This window comes from Chelonia mydas, chromosome 1 (genome assembly GCF_015237465.2).
Source record: "Chelonia mydas isolate rCheMyd1 chromosome 1, rCheMyd1.pri.v2, whole genome shotgun sequence".
In the NCBI taxonomy this organism is placed as follows: Eukaryota; Metazoa; Chordata; order Testudines; family Cheloniidae; genus Chelonia; species Chelonia mydas.
In genome coordinates, this window is record NC_057849.1 from 266,286,106 (window position 1) to 266,298,363 (window position 12,258).

Sequence of the window (12,258 nt, forward strand, 5' to 3'; positions counted from 1 at the left end):
GCCTGATCCGAAAGAGGAGAAAGAAGCGGCCTAGGGAGAACATGTTCTGCAAGATCCTGAAAGCCAGTGCTTCACTGGATCTTGACCAGAAGGCCTGGAGGGTGAATATAGCAGACAGTCTGGAGAAGGAAAGTGCAGACAGGAGAAAGTCCCAGCAGGAAAAGGAGCGGGAGATGCACCAGGGCATAATGGGGGTTCTCAGTCAGCGAACACAAATGCTGCCAACTTCTTGACCGATGGGTCCAACGATCCTGGGCTCACCTTCCTTTGCAGTCAGTGAGGAATTAATTCCATTTCCACAGCTCCTTACCCCAGCTCCCTCCAAACTTTCCACATGACATCATGGGCCACATCGCTATCCCTGCCACCCCACGCCAGGGGACAGTAAGGAAAATCACAGCTTCGCATGGCTGGTGTATGTTTGGCAGAAATGGACTGAACTGGACATGAATGTTTTTCTAGCCTTCTAATTTTAAAGTTCTGTTCCATTTATTTTATAAGTTTGCATTGTATCATTTTTAACTGCACAATAGTCTTTGCACTGTTTTTCTTATGCAATAAATTTTTATTTTTTGGAAATAATTTGATCTTTATTACTTGATAACATATACTGCAGAATGCCTGGTGCTACGGAAAGCACCATTAATTGTAATTGAACAGGCATTTCAACATCACCAGTGGTAATCCACTGGTCAGGAAAGAATGTCTCTGTTTGCAGCTTTCTGAACAAGCCTGTTCTTAAAGATGTTCTTAAAGTTCTTAAAGATGCAAGTGTCACACACCTTCCCTGACCCGCCCACATTGATATCAGTGAAATGTCCCCCAGTGGTTCACCAACACTTCCATAACCATGGAAAAGTAGCCCTTTCTGTGGATGTATTCTGGCACCAGCCCACCTTCCTACAAATGGCGATATACATGCTGTCTGTCGCCCCACCACAGTTCGGGAACCCCATTGCTGCAAATCCATTCACTGTTTCCTGCGCATTGCTGAGAGTCACAGACCTGTGTAGCAGGAAACAATGGCCCCATACACTTGCATGACAATGGCCCCCACTGTAGATTTTCCAGCTTCAAAATGATTTCCCACTGACCAATAGAAGTCTGGCATTGCAAGCTTCCACAGTGTGATCACCACTTGCTTCTCAACTGTCAATGCAGCTCTCATTCTGATGTCCGTGCACTGGAGGGCTAGTTCAAACTCAGCACATGGACCCAGGAATGTGACTTTTGCGTCCAAAAGTTCTGGCGGCACTGGAAATAACTCCCCTTGTAGACAGGCCCTGAGTTAAAGCCACACAGTAACATAAAACAGATGGTACCATCTCACCCTCTGTAATGGGTAACGCTCCGCAGCATTTCTGCAAGGGAAATACTGTCATATGTATTGTTGCCGGAAGGCCAGTCTCTCAGTGAGGGTTGTTTTTTTTTCTCTTTGTACTCCAACAGGATTTCCGGGATGCAGTGGCACATGCTTCCAGGCAGCTAGGAAAGCCAGTGATTGAGGATAGGATCCTGAATCAGATCCTGTACTACCTACCTCAGCTGTATGAACTTAATCAGGACCTCCTCAGAGAATTAGAAGAGAGACTGTCTCACTGGTAATGATCAATAAGAGTGCATTTTTTTTCCATGGTTTTAATATTTAACTGTGGAGTAAAGTGAATTTTACTGTCAGCAGAAGTTTGCTCTTTTGTAATATATGTGCTTTTTAGACTCCAGAGCTGACTTCTGAGCCTAAGGACCTAATTTTCAAATGAGGGCACCTTAACTGGGCATCTAAATTCCACACTTAGATGCTGGAATTGACATTTGGGTGCATTAATTGTACATATGCATGTAAATGCCTATTTGAGCAACCGGATTTTGGACCAAAGCTAAGTTCTTCAAAAATAGAAGCCTTAAAGGTAAGCTTCTTTGAATCTGCATTTGGGCATCAAAGTAAGTGGCCTGATTTTTCAAAGTGCCAAACATTCACACTTCCATTGGCCTCAATCTGGTGCCTAAATGTGAATCCAGGAGCCTGATTTTAGGTTCCTATTTTTGAACATTTTGGCCATAGGCACATGACTAAATTGTGAGTGTTTTGAAAATTGAGTTCCCTATTTCACTCTGCAGGATGAGATACCAGCACATCAATGCTTATCTCATTTGGAGAGGAGAAGCTAAGAATTTACAGCGACAACCAAATTAACCTGCACATTTTGGTTTCCCCAGTGAGATCAGCACTAGCTCAGTGGTGGACAACTTGCAGCCCTTCAGGGTAATCCGCTGGCAGGCCACCAGACAGTTTGTTTACATTTGCACAGCCGCCTGCAGCTCCCAGTGGCCGTGGTTTGCCATTCCCGGCCAATGGGAGCTAGGGAAGTGGCATGGGCCGCAGGGAAGTGCTGGGATTTGCGGGCGGCCGTGCAAATGTAAACAAACTGTCTGGTGGCCAGCCAGCGGATTACCCTGACGGGCTACTTGCAGCCCCTGAGTTGCAGGTTGCCCACTAGTGCACTAGCTGTTTACTTAATAAGCCTTCTTTTTAATCCACTACTGAGCTCCAAAAGTGACTGAGAATATTAGCTTTGCTGGTTTCTAAATCATAGATGTATTTTTATATAGCTATGTGCTGTTTTAATTACTTTGTTCTCTTTTTCAGGATTGATTATCAAAGAATCGCTGATATATTTGTGAAAAAAGGACCCTACTTAAAGATGTATTCAACTTATATCAAAGAATTTGATAAGAATGTTGCGCTGCTAGATGAACAATGCAAGAAGAACCCTAGTTTTGCTGCTGTGGTTAAAGACTTTGAGGTATCATCTTCTTTTGCAAGAGAGATCTTAATTTCTCGTTTCTTAACTCTGGTGCTCTTTTGTAAGGCTGCAAAGATTTAGTTTTTCCTCTTTGTTTCTAGGTCCCAGTTGGGGACCAGTGGGTAGGACGAAGGAGAATTTAACCACTGTGGCCTATGTTTGCAAAAATGACTAGTGGTTTGGGGTGTCCAATTGGAGACATATCAAAGGGACTTGATTTTCAGAAGGCTCAGCACTTTCTAATAATAAGGCCTCTTTAGGGTGGTTTAAGATGGACAGCCAAAATCATTAGTCGCTTCTAAAAGTTTAAGTGTCTGGGTCAAATTATTCACTGACTTCTACCATTGTAAACTCATTGATTTGATTGGGGTGGCAGAGTAAAAATGAGGGCAGAATGTAGTTCTTCACGTCCTGTGTTTGGTTTGGAATGGAAACCTGGGAAAGCGAATTTCTTGAGCTGCAAACCTGAAAATAAAACAAACCAATTCCTCTTCCAAAATGCTCTCAAACTGAGCACATGCAATAATCATGCAAAAGCCAAGTACCCCTGCCAGCCTCTCACTTTATTCCCTGGAAAACCGATCAGAGAAGAGGCGTGAACTCTAAACATGCAATCCAGAATAAACATCACTGAGCGCTTGTGAGGGTTATTCATTGTTTTGACAGAGATTAATTCAGTAATGAATGAATTGTTGAGACTGACACAGTAAACAACTGCTGAGCTCAGTACTGCTGTAGTTCCTTTCCAGCAGAGAAGTCATAACTTAGCCATAGCTATCTTCTGGTCGCAGAGGGCCTGTTTCTCACCAAGCCCCACTAGGTGAGCGCTAACAAATGTAAGCCTGCTTTGCATGGCCAGCATCAGGTGCTTCCAGGCATTGCTCGATGTGTTGGGTGTGTGCGTGGCTAGATAAGCTACTTGGGAATCTACAGAGGGAAGGAGGCTAAAGTGAGGAGGAAGAGAGAGTAAAGGAATGTAGGAGAGAGAAAAACAAGACAGTTACCAAAGAAAGAGAGAAAACCTATCCCTGTTGGTGAAGGTGCTTCTTATCAGTGTTCCTCATGTACGAGTAGCATTAATGATTTTCAGGCGATTCGAACTGGAAGAAGTGATGAGAGGGCCAAATCACCCAACCTATGATGATTAAAACATGTTGGAGCATGACCCTTTAAAAAGATTTATCTCTCTGTTGTGTCTTTGGGCTTTGTACCACTTAAAGAGACTTCTGTAATGACTGCTGCAGCCTTCCCTATAGTCCTGTCTGATTGATAAGAATTGCGATGCCACCAGGTTACCTTCACTGCTAGCTGGCAGGTTTCCCTTATTTCTAGGGAGATGCATAACATTCTTTTCTTAGAACAAAGACAGATGTTTTGATTTTGCATAGAATTCCAGTGTTTACCTGTTACGTATCTTCCTAACTTTTGAGAACTACTATTTTTATGTGTGGTGTTCTGTGTGGAGGAATGATCAGATCTGGCTACTAGCAATACTGTAGCATGTGGGCCTACAGGTAAATGTTACTTGTGCATAGCTGAGGGCTGACTTAGGCAGCTCACATTTATATGTACTGCTGTGGAGTTAAGCAGGATAGCAGAATGCATCCCTTTCCAGCACACAAGTAAAAGTCAATTGTTTAGAGGCACAACTTCTTTGGGTAGCAGATAATTGACTATTAGAGGACTGTGGGTATTTATTTTGGGTGTTTGTCTTTCAGATGAGTCCTCGCTGTGCTAGTCTGGCACTCAAGCACTATCTGCTCAAGCCAGTTCAGAGGATTCCCCAGTACAGGCTGCTTTTGACAGGTACTGACAAGATGTTCACAAGTTTAAAAGCCAGTCCTCACAAGTCCCAGGAAATTGGCATCTAGGCCATCACAACACTCTGCAAAGGATATTTACTTGATTACAGATGTATGAAACTCTCTTAAAATGTACTGTGCAGCTAGAAGTTCTACTCAGTAATATTGGCAGTCATAAAATACGCAGGAAAAATGCAGTTAGTCCCAGCCACGTGATACGTTTTCTGGCAGATAAATTCAGCAGAAGTCACAAACATCAAACCTTGTTATGGTTTGCTCTGTTTCCACAGCTGTGGAATCCAATCATGTCCTTAGGAGCAGGGGAAGAGCATTGATTTCAAATGTGAGAAGGATGGGGAGGGAAGAAAAGAGATCCTTACAATTGAAAATAAAAACATTTTTCTTTTAATATAAGTTCTAACCCAAGTACTAAATCCTCTAAGCCTGGCTTTTTTTCCTGAAATTAGCCATGATTTTAAAGAAAATGTTTTGTGTGCACTGAAATCTTGTCTTTCTCAAAAATATAACCTAATTCTTGTTTTCTTGTTAACAAAAATTACAGGGTTTAAGTTCTGTTGCTTGGTTTATAAAGTTATGTGTTTTAGGAATGTAGGGAACATGCATTATAAAGGACAGTGTCAAGGATTTAGAATCTTCTCGAGTTCTTAAATATTTAGGTTTTTGATTTTTTCATGCTACTGTCCCTTGCTGAGAAATTTAAAAATAGTATCTGTATATGTAGTAACTACAAAAATAAAATGCTCCATGACCCTTTTCCAGCTCTGCAGCAGCTAACCAAGAAATGCCATTTCTCCTGCAGTAGTTAAATCAGTGATGCTGCTGCATAGTACAGATTAAGCTTATTACATTGCAGCCACAAAGTTATGATTAAAAATAACCCCTTTATTTTCAGTTGCATTAAAATCAAAGAGGGAAGGCAGGGAAAACCGTATGAAAACAGGTTATTTGTAATTGGGAAATGTTTACATCTCTTACAATACAAGGAAAAGCAAAAGCTTAGAAAAAGGTATCTGATCATTTTATTTTAAAAGGACACTAACTTTAGACATGGCAGGGGGATTGCTATTCATTCCAAATTCAGTGGTGGTGTCTCGATTTCTAAAAGAGTCCAAAGGCATACTTAAAAGGGGTGGAACCAAAAGGTAGGGAGGAGGAAAGACCTTTTTGATAAATGCAGTTGCGACAGAAATCCCATAGCTCAAAGGCTTTAAAATCCTCATTATCGTTTGTTCTAAATGCAGGAGATGAGGGAGGGAGTTCATAGAAAACACTGGTCTTGTAAATTCTCTTCTATCTGGCTGATACCATAGGGCCCCAGTCATGCAATTGGATCTGTGAAGGTAGATCTTGTACCCATGTAGAGCCTTGTTGATCCTGTGGCTACCAGCATGGATCACACTGCAAGATCAGGGTCTTGGTTTCTAAACAGAATTTTTCTCTGTTCCATGGGAGGGATGAAAAGCTCAAAGCTCAGACTCTCATCTATGCTGATTATTTTTTAGTAACAGTTCTTGGAAGGAACAGTAAAATAACTTCAAAGGGAGAGCTATACTTCCCTTGCTATTGCTCAGCCTGCAATATCAATCCACATTGCATTATATTTGCCTTGGCCATAAAATGGGATTATTTGCCCCTCCCCCATGTGTAGCTAGATGGTCTGTCTGTCCATTTAAAGCACCTCTGCTAAATACTGGGTGGTCTCCATGAAAATCCTGCACTGCTGGGACTTCAGAACACACAGAAGGTACTTGGGCCCAGCATCAGAATGGGCTGGGCAGCATGAGTGAAACAAGAATGAAGGTAATTTTAAATGATAAAGTTGTTGTATTCAAAGCCAATGGCAAAATTCCCTAGTCTGTAGATGCATCAGGAAACAAAGTGGGCAAATTGTGGCAGGGAGAGGAAAAAAATTATCAGTGAAATGCAGCTGCTGGGCCTCTTGGTGTCGACAGCTGGTTTTCCTTCTCGATGTTATCTAAGCACTCTGTGTCAGTAGGCTAGCCTTGTTTTTATGATACATTTCCACTTTCCTGTATCCACGTACCTTTGCAGCGGCATCAATTTACAAGATGATTGCTGCCTCTTGATACTGTTACTCCTGAGCTGTCAATGTCAGAGGCAGATGGGCTCATAAATCTGCAAAAGAGAGGAGCATCTCATCTGTATTCCTGTCAAATTGTATGGTTCCTCCATTTGCTCATGTGGGCTTTCACTTCTCTACACGCTAATCGTTTGATTCTTACATAACAAGTATTAAAAGGGTTATTTACTGTGATGGATAGTTAGAAACCTCTGCTGTCTAGTAAGAAAATAAAGGAGTAATTTCCCTACTGCCCCTTTCCCAAATCCCTGTATCTCTCGAGGCTGTGCAATATTCACGTCCTCCATGCTGTCCTGGGATGAGCCCTCTTCCTTCTTATCGCTTCATTCATTTTCTCAGCCTTTTCCTTCTCTCTTGCTCATTCCTTGCTGATTCTGTTTCCGTTCAGTGCACATCCTCACCCTCCATTTCTGTGTCTTATGGTTTGTCTTTGTACTATGCCCTGCTGCTATATCTGTCCATCTCTCAATTGTCCATCATATCAAGGGATAGCCATCATTGTAGACTCACATGTGTCTCCTGCACAAACTTGCTGCTTATCTCACTTAAACCCACATCATGTGAGGAACATAGAATAAATAAATTTTTTCTGTTTGCATATTAGGGCCTTGGCAAGTTGAGAGCTAAAAAAGTAGGTTTCAGCGATTTATATTTATGCTTCCTTTAGCCTGTCTCAAGTCAGGCAATAGGAAGGAAGAAGAAAATTAGACCATATCTCTCATCCTTCCCCTCTTAGAAATTCCACTTACAATAAATAGTTCATCTCTGGTTGCTATATTTTGTTTTAAGTATTCTGTATGTCTTCTGTAAATAATGCTTGATTTTGACTTATTCAGATTTTTTTGTTTTAAATAGTGATCACTAAAAAAAAAATTACTAAACTAAGATTTAGTTTCATTGTTTGGATTTTGTTCATATACTTGTTCTTGTTAAGTAAGTTTGTACTAAATTATAGTGTTTCAGCAAAATATAATGGTATCCATATCGATAAAAACCCTTCTGTGTAATAGTCTGATGGCATTAACCACAGAAAGGTTAATGAAGTGAGCTGTAGCTCACTAAAGCTTATGCTCAAATAAATTGGTTAGTCTCTAAGGTGCCACAAGTCCTCCTTTTCTTTTTGCGAATACAGACTAACACGGCTGCTACTCTGAAAGGTTGTTGTAAGCACAGAATTTTCAGTGTGTATTCATGGAAAATGAAAGATTAGAAACATCTGTTCAAAATCTACTTTGAAGCTATAGATTTTAGCCACGAACAGAGGCTACTAGCCAGATGTGCAAAGGAGTGTTAAGTTCAAAATTACATAAATATTATTTCAGCATTTAGCAGCTGCAAATTTAATTGGATACTCCATAGAGCCCTAACATAAGAGCAAGGCTCTACTTTTGACTGCAGAGTTTCAAATAAATAAATTTATGCTGATACTTGTCTTAAGTCTCTCTGACACTTTTAGTTCTCTGGTACTTTTAATTCTAGTTTTGTCCGTGAATGAAAGTACCTGTCAAAAGAATTGCGCCATATGAAATGTTTGCGAATAAAGACTAACACGGCTGCTACTCTGAAACATATAAAATGTTGTTCATTTGTTTATCTTGGACAAAACTTTAGTGTATGCCATAAAGCATGTATATGCCAAGAAATATTCAGTTCCCTATTTGGGTCCCTATTACACGGGGAATTTAAGATCACTTTTGGGTCTTAAATTTATGTTGCCATTCAACGATGGATAGTTTTCTTAGGGTGCTATCATAACACAATGGTCAGTGTGCATTGTGTCCCCTACTGTACCTGGTCCACAGAGGATGCAAGTTTGTTACAGCTGCCAGTTACAAAGCCTGGCTCTTTAGTACAAACTCATGCTTTTAGTTCAGGAGGTCCCGAGTTCAGTCCCTGGTGATGGAAACCCACACTGTATTTCAACTCTGATTTGTTATTTTGGATTATAGTAGTGCACAAAATATGCACAACGTGTATAGGAAAACACAGTTCCTGCCCTGGAGAGCTCACAGTCTATGAAGATGAACACTATGCAAAGGTTGGGAGAGAGGGATAAAACATGCAACCAACTTTTAAAAATAAATGACCGCTATCCCATAGGGCTTCTACCTAGCCATTCTTAGGCCTTGTCTGTGCAGAGGTTGCTCTAGTTTAGCTACAGGTGTGTGCATTTTTAAACCAGTTTGGTTAGACTGGTTTAAAAATGCTATGTGGCTATTAAATTGGTTTTAAAATGACATTATTTTATCTTAAGTTGATTCCTTATTGATGTAAGCTAAATCAATTTTAAAAATGGCTTTTTAACTTATGTAAGTAAGGAATCAATTTCAGATAAATTGGTTTAAAAATGGCTGATATGAATTTAAAATGTTCATATAGTGGTTTTCACCAGTTTAACCAAACTGGTTTAAAAATACAAGACTTGATTAACTATTTTGTGTAGCCATCAGGGCAAAAATCTCTCTTGGGATATATAAAGGAGGAAGGAAATAACTTGTTTTTTTTTGTTGTGGGAGAGTGTTTAGTGTCATGGAAGAGACAAGTACTAAAAAAAAACAAACATTGGCTGGTGCCCACTAAGGGTAAAACAAAACTTCAGGTTCAGCAAAAAATGGTGGTCTTCCTCTGATCTAGCTGGATCAATCTTTTCTCTTTTTCTCCCTCCCTCTACAGTAGAACCTACCTACTACTGCTCCTTCTCCACACCCTCACCTGACCTTTATGCCTTACTCTTCACTACATCCTCCACAAAACTTTCAGGCCAGAATGCAGATACGTTCACTAATTAAATATATATATAAATATTTATTATCATTTATTTATAAAAGATTGTATATTTTTCTGAAAGTTTCTATTGCATCTCTTCTGCACTTTAACCACTTTAGAACTTTAGAATGTATAGAACAGATGCCTACTACAAATGTGACGCATGCAGTGCCTTTGGTGGTACATTATACTTTCTGATTAAATATTGTAGGCAATGGAGTCTCCAGGGGAATATGTTTGGTTTTCCCAATTTGTGTGGCATTTAAGTTAGTTTTAGTGGTTTTAGCAGAAAGAACGAGGAGTACTTGTGGCACCTTAGAGACTAACAAATTTATTTGAGCCTAAGCTTTCGTGGGCTAAAGCCCACTTCATCAGATGCATGCAGTGGAAAATACAGTAGGAAAATAGATAGGTAAAATGGGGGTTGCCATACCAACTCTTAACGAGACCAATCGATTAAGGTGGGCTATTATCAGCAGGAGAAAAAAAAAATTGTAGTAATAATCAGGATGGCCCATTTCAAACAGTTGACAAGAAGGTGTGAGTAACACTAGGGGGAAAATTAGCATGGGGAAATAGTTTTTAGCTAGTGTAATGACTCATCCACTCCCAGTCCTTATTCAAGCCTAATTTAATGGTGTCCAGTTTGCAGATTAATTCCAGTTCTGCTGTTTCTCGTTGGAGTCTGTTTTTGAAGTTTTTATGTTGAATAATTGCTACTTTTAGGTCTGTAATTCAGTGTCTAGGGAAGTTGAAGTGTTCTCTGACTGGTTTTTGAATGTTATAATTCTTGACGTCTGATTTGTGTCCATTTATTCTTTTGCGTAGAGACTGTCCGGTTTGGCCAATGTACATGGCAGAGGGGCATTGCTGGCACATGATGGCATATATCACATTGGTAGATGTGCAGGTGAACGAGCCTCTGATAGTGTGGCTGATGCGATTAGGTCCTATGATGGTGTCCCCTGAATAGATATGTGGACAGAGTTGGCAATGGGCTTTGTTTCAAGGATAGGTTCCTGGGTTAGTGTTTTTGTTGTGTGGTGTGTGGTTGCTGGTGAGTATTGGCTTGTAAGTAAAGATTGAAAACCTCAAAGCAAGAAATATTTTGTGGATTCGGTGTGCCATCTAGTGGGCAAAGACTAGATTTATCATTAAGAAAAGGAGTACTTGTGGCACCTTAGAGACTAACCAATTTATTTGAGCATAAGCTTTCGTGAGCTACAGCTCACTTCATCGGATGCACACAGCTGTAGCTCACGAAAGCTTATGCTCAAATAAATTGGTTAGTCTCTAAGGTGCCACAAGTACTCCTTTTCTTTTTGCGAATACAGACTAACACGGCTGCTACTCTGAAACCTAGATTTATCATTGATCACAACCAAACTAACACACATCAAAATTTGATAGTTTATTTTCCTTTATTGGAACAAAAATTCTTCCACATAATAAAACAACCAGAACATTCTTTTGCCAAATACTGATTATTTATTACAATCAGGTTAGGTACTAACACACAACACAGTAACATTTGTAATCTTCAAAATCAGTCATGACCTATACAAAATTGAACACAAATAAGTGCATGTGGTATAGCTTTGTATAGATGCCTTTTGTCACACTGAATAATTAACGGATAACTGCTGCTCGTTGATTTGTTCTGAAATATAACACCTATACCAATTATGTCATTTGCCTGAAGACACCGCTTCTGTGAACTCTCTTCCTGAGTAAAATAGAGCAACACATTTTTTTTTACTTATTTCACTGCTCATCATTCCTTTTTTTACCTGAAACATTCAGTGTAAATATTGTGTTGTGCACAGATATTGTGTAGCTGGGCTGATGTTGATATTACATTTTCTGTTACACTCCAAAAACAAGTATTTTAGTGATATTTCATCTGATTGTTTGTTTTTAATCCATTAGGGTTTATAGTTTATTGCACACGTCTACCCAAAAGAACATTTTTTCCAGCAATTTTTTATGCTTTTTTTTCCCTTTTTATAACACTGGTTCTTTCCCAACATATTTATGTAATATTTTTTCTTTCTTATGCAGATTATTTAAAGAATCTTTTAGAAGACTCAGCAGACTATAGGGATACTCAAGGTAAATGTATTTCTTTAGATTAAATAAAGAGAAGGCTTGTTAAAGATGAAAAATGAGAATATTTCTAAACTTTAACTTTCGATGCATATAATGTAGTGAACCAGTAAATCTATTTTTATTCAGTTTTATGTTACTATGAAAAGAGACGTTGAAGGGTTCCGTGTTTTTTTTTCCCCCAAAAAAGAATGTTCAAAGTTTACAAGTAAAAACAGCTGTCCTTGTAAAATGAATTCAGGGACTGAAATTCAAGCTCTAGTTCTTTCCTCCTTGCACTCTCATCATCACTGTGTTTGGCTCTGCAGTGTTAGTAGAACTAAGAAGGATCTATTTTTGTGGTTTAAGCAAGCAAATAATGACTCTGAATATACAAAGGGAGCAGCTTTTGGGGGGCAAATAGATAAAGATTGTTTCACGTCTTCATTTTTTCAGTGATAGCTGAGCCAGTAACTTCCATACATTGATAATAGATATGAATAAACTAGCACTAATGCAGGGATCTCAAACTCAAATCACCACGAGGGCCACATGAGGACTAGTACATTGGCCCGAGGGCCGCATCACTGAAACCTTTTCATACAATGATACAAAAGTATAGTCAAAAATGAAAAAAAATTAAGAGTAATATTGTATGCTAATCAAAGTCAATGTATTA

General features: G+C 39.4%; 1 protein-coding gene across 2 annotated transcripts in view; it reads left to right on the top strand.

Moving 5' to 3' along the window:
• The window catches only part of FGD6 (FYVE, RhoGEF and PH domain containing 6), a 102,291-nt gene that overhangs the window by 54,339 nt on the left and 35,694 nt on the right, over positions 1 to 12,258 (top strand). For both annotated transcript variants that reach the window (XM_027831342.3, XM_037884917.2), the window contains 4 exons: positions 1,450 to 1,601; positions 2,648 to 2,804; positions 4,523 to 4,610; positions 11,556 to 11,606. In XM_027831342.3, the coding sequence (XP_027687143.2) occupies positions 1,450 to 1,601; positions 2,648 to 2,804; positions 4,523 to 4,610; positions 11,556 to 11,606 (448 nt within the window). The remainder of the gene's footprint in view (positions 1 to 1,449; positions 1,602 to 2,647; positions 2,805 to 4,522; positions 4,611 to 11,555; positions 11,607 to 12,258) is intronic.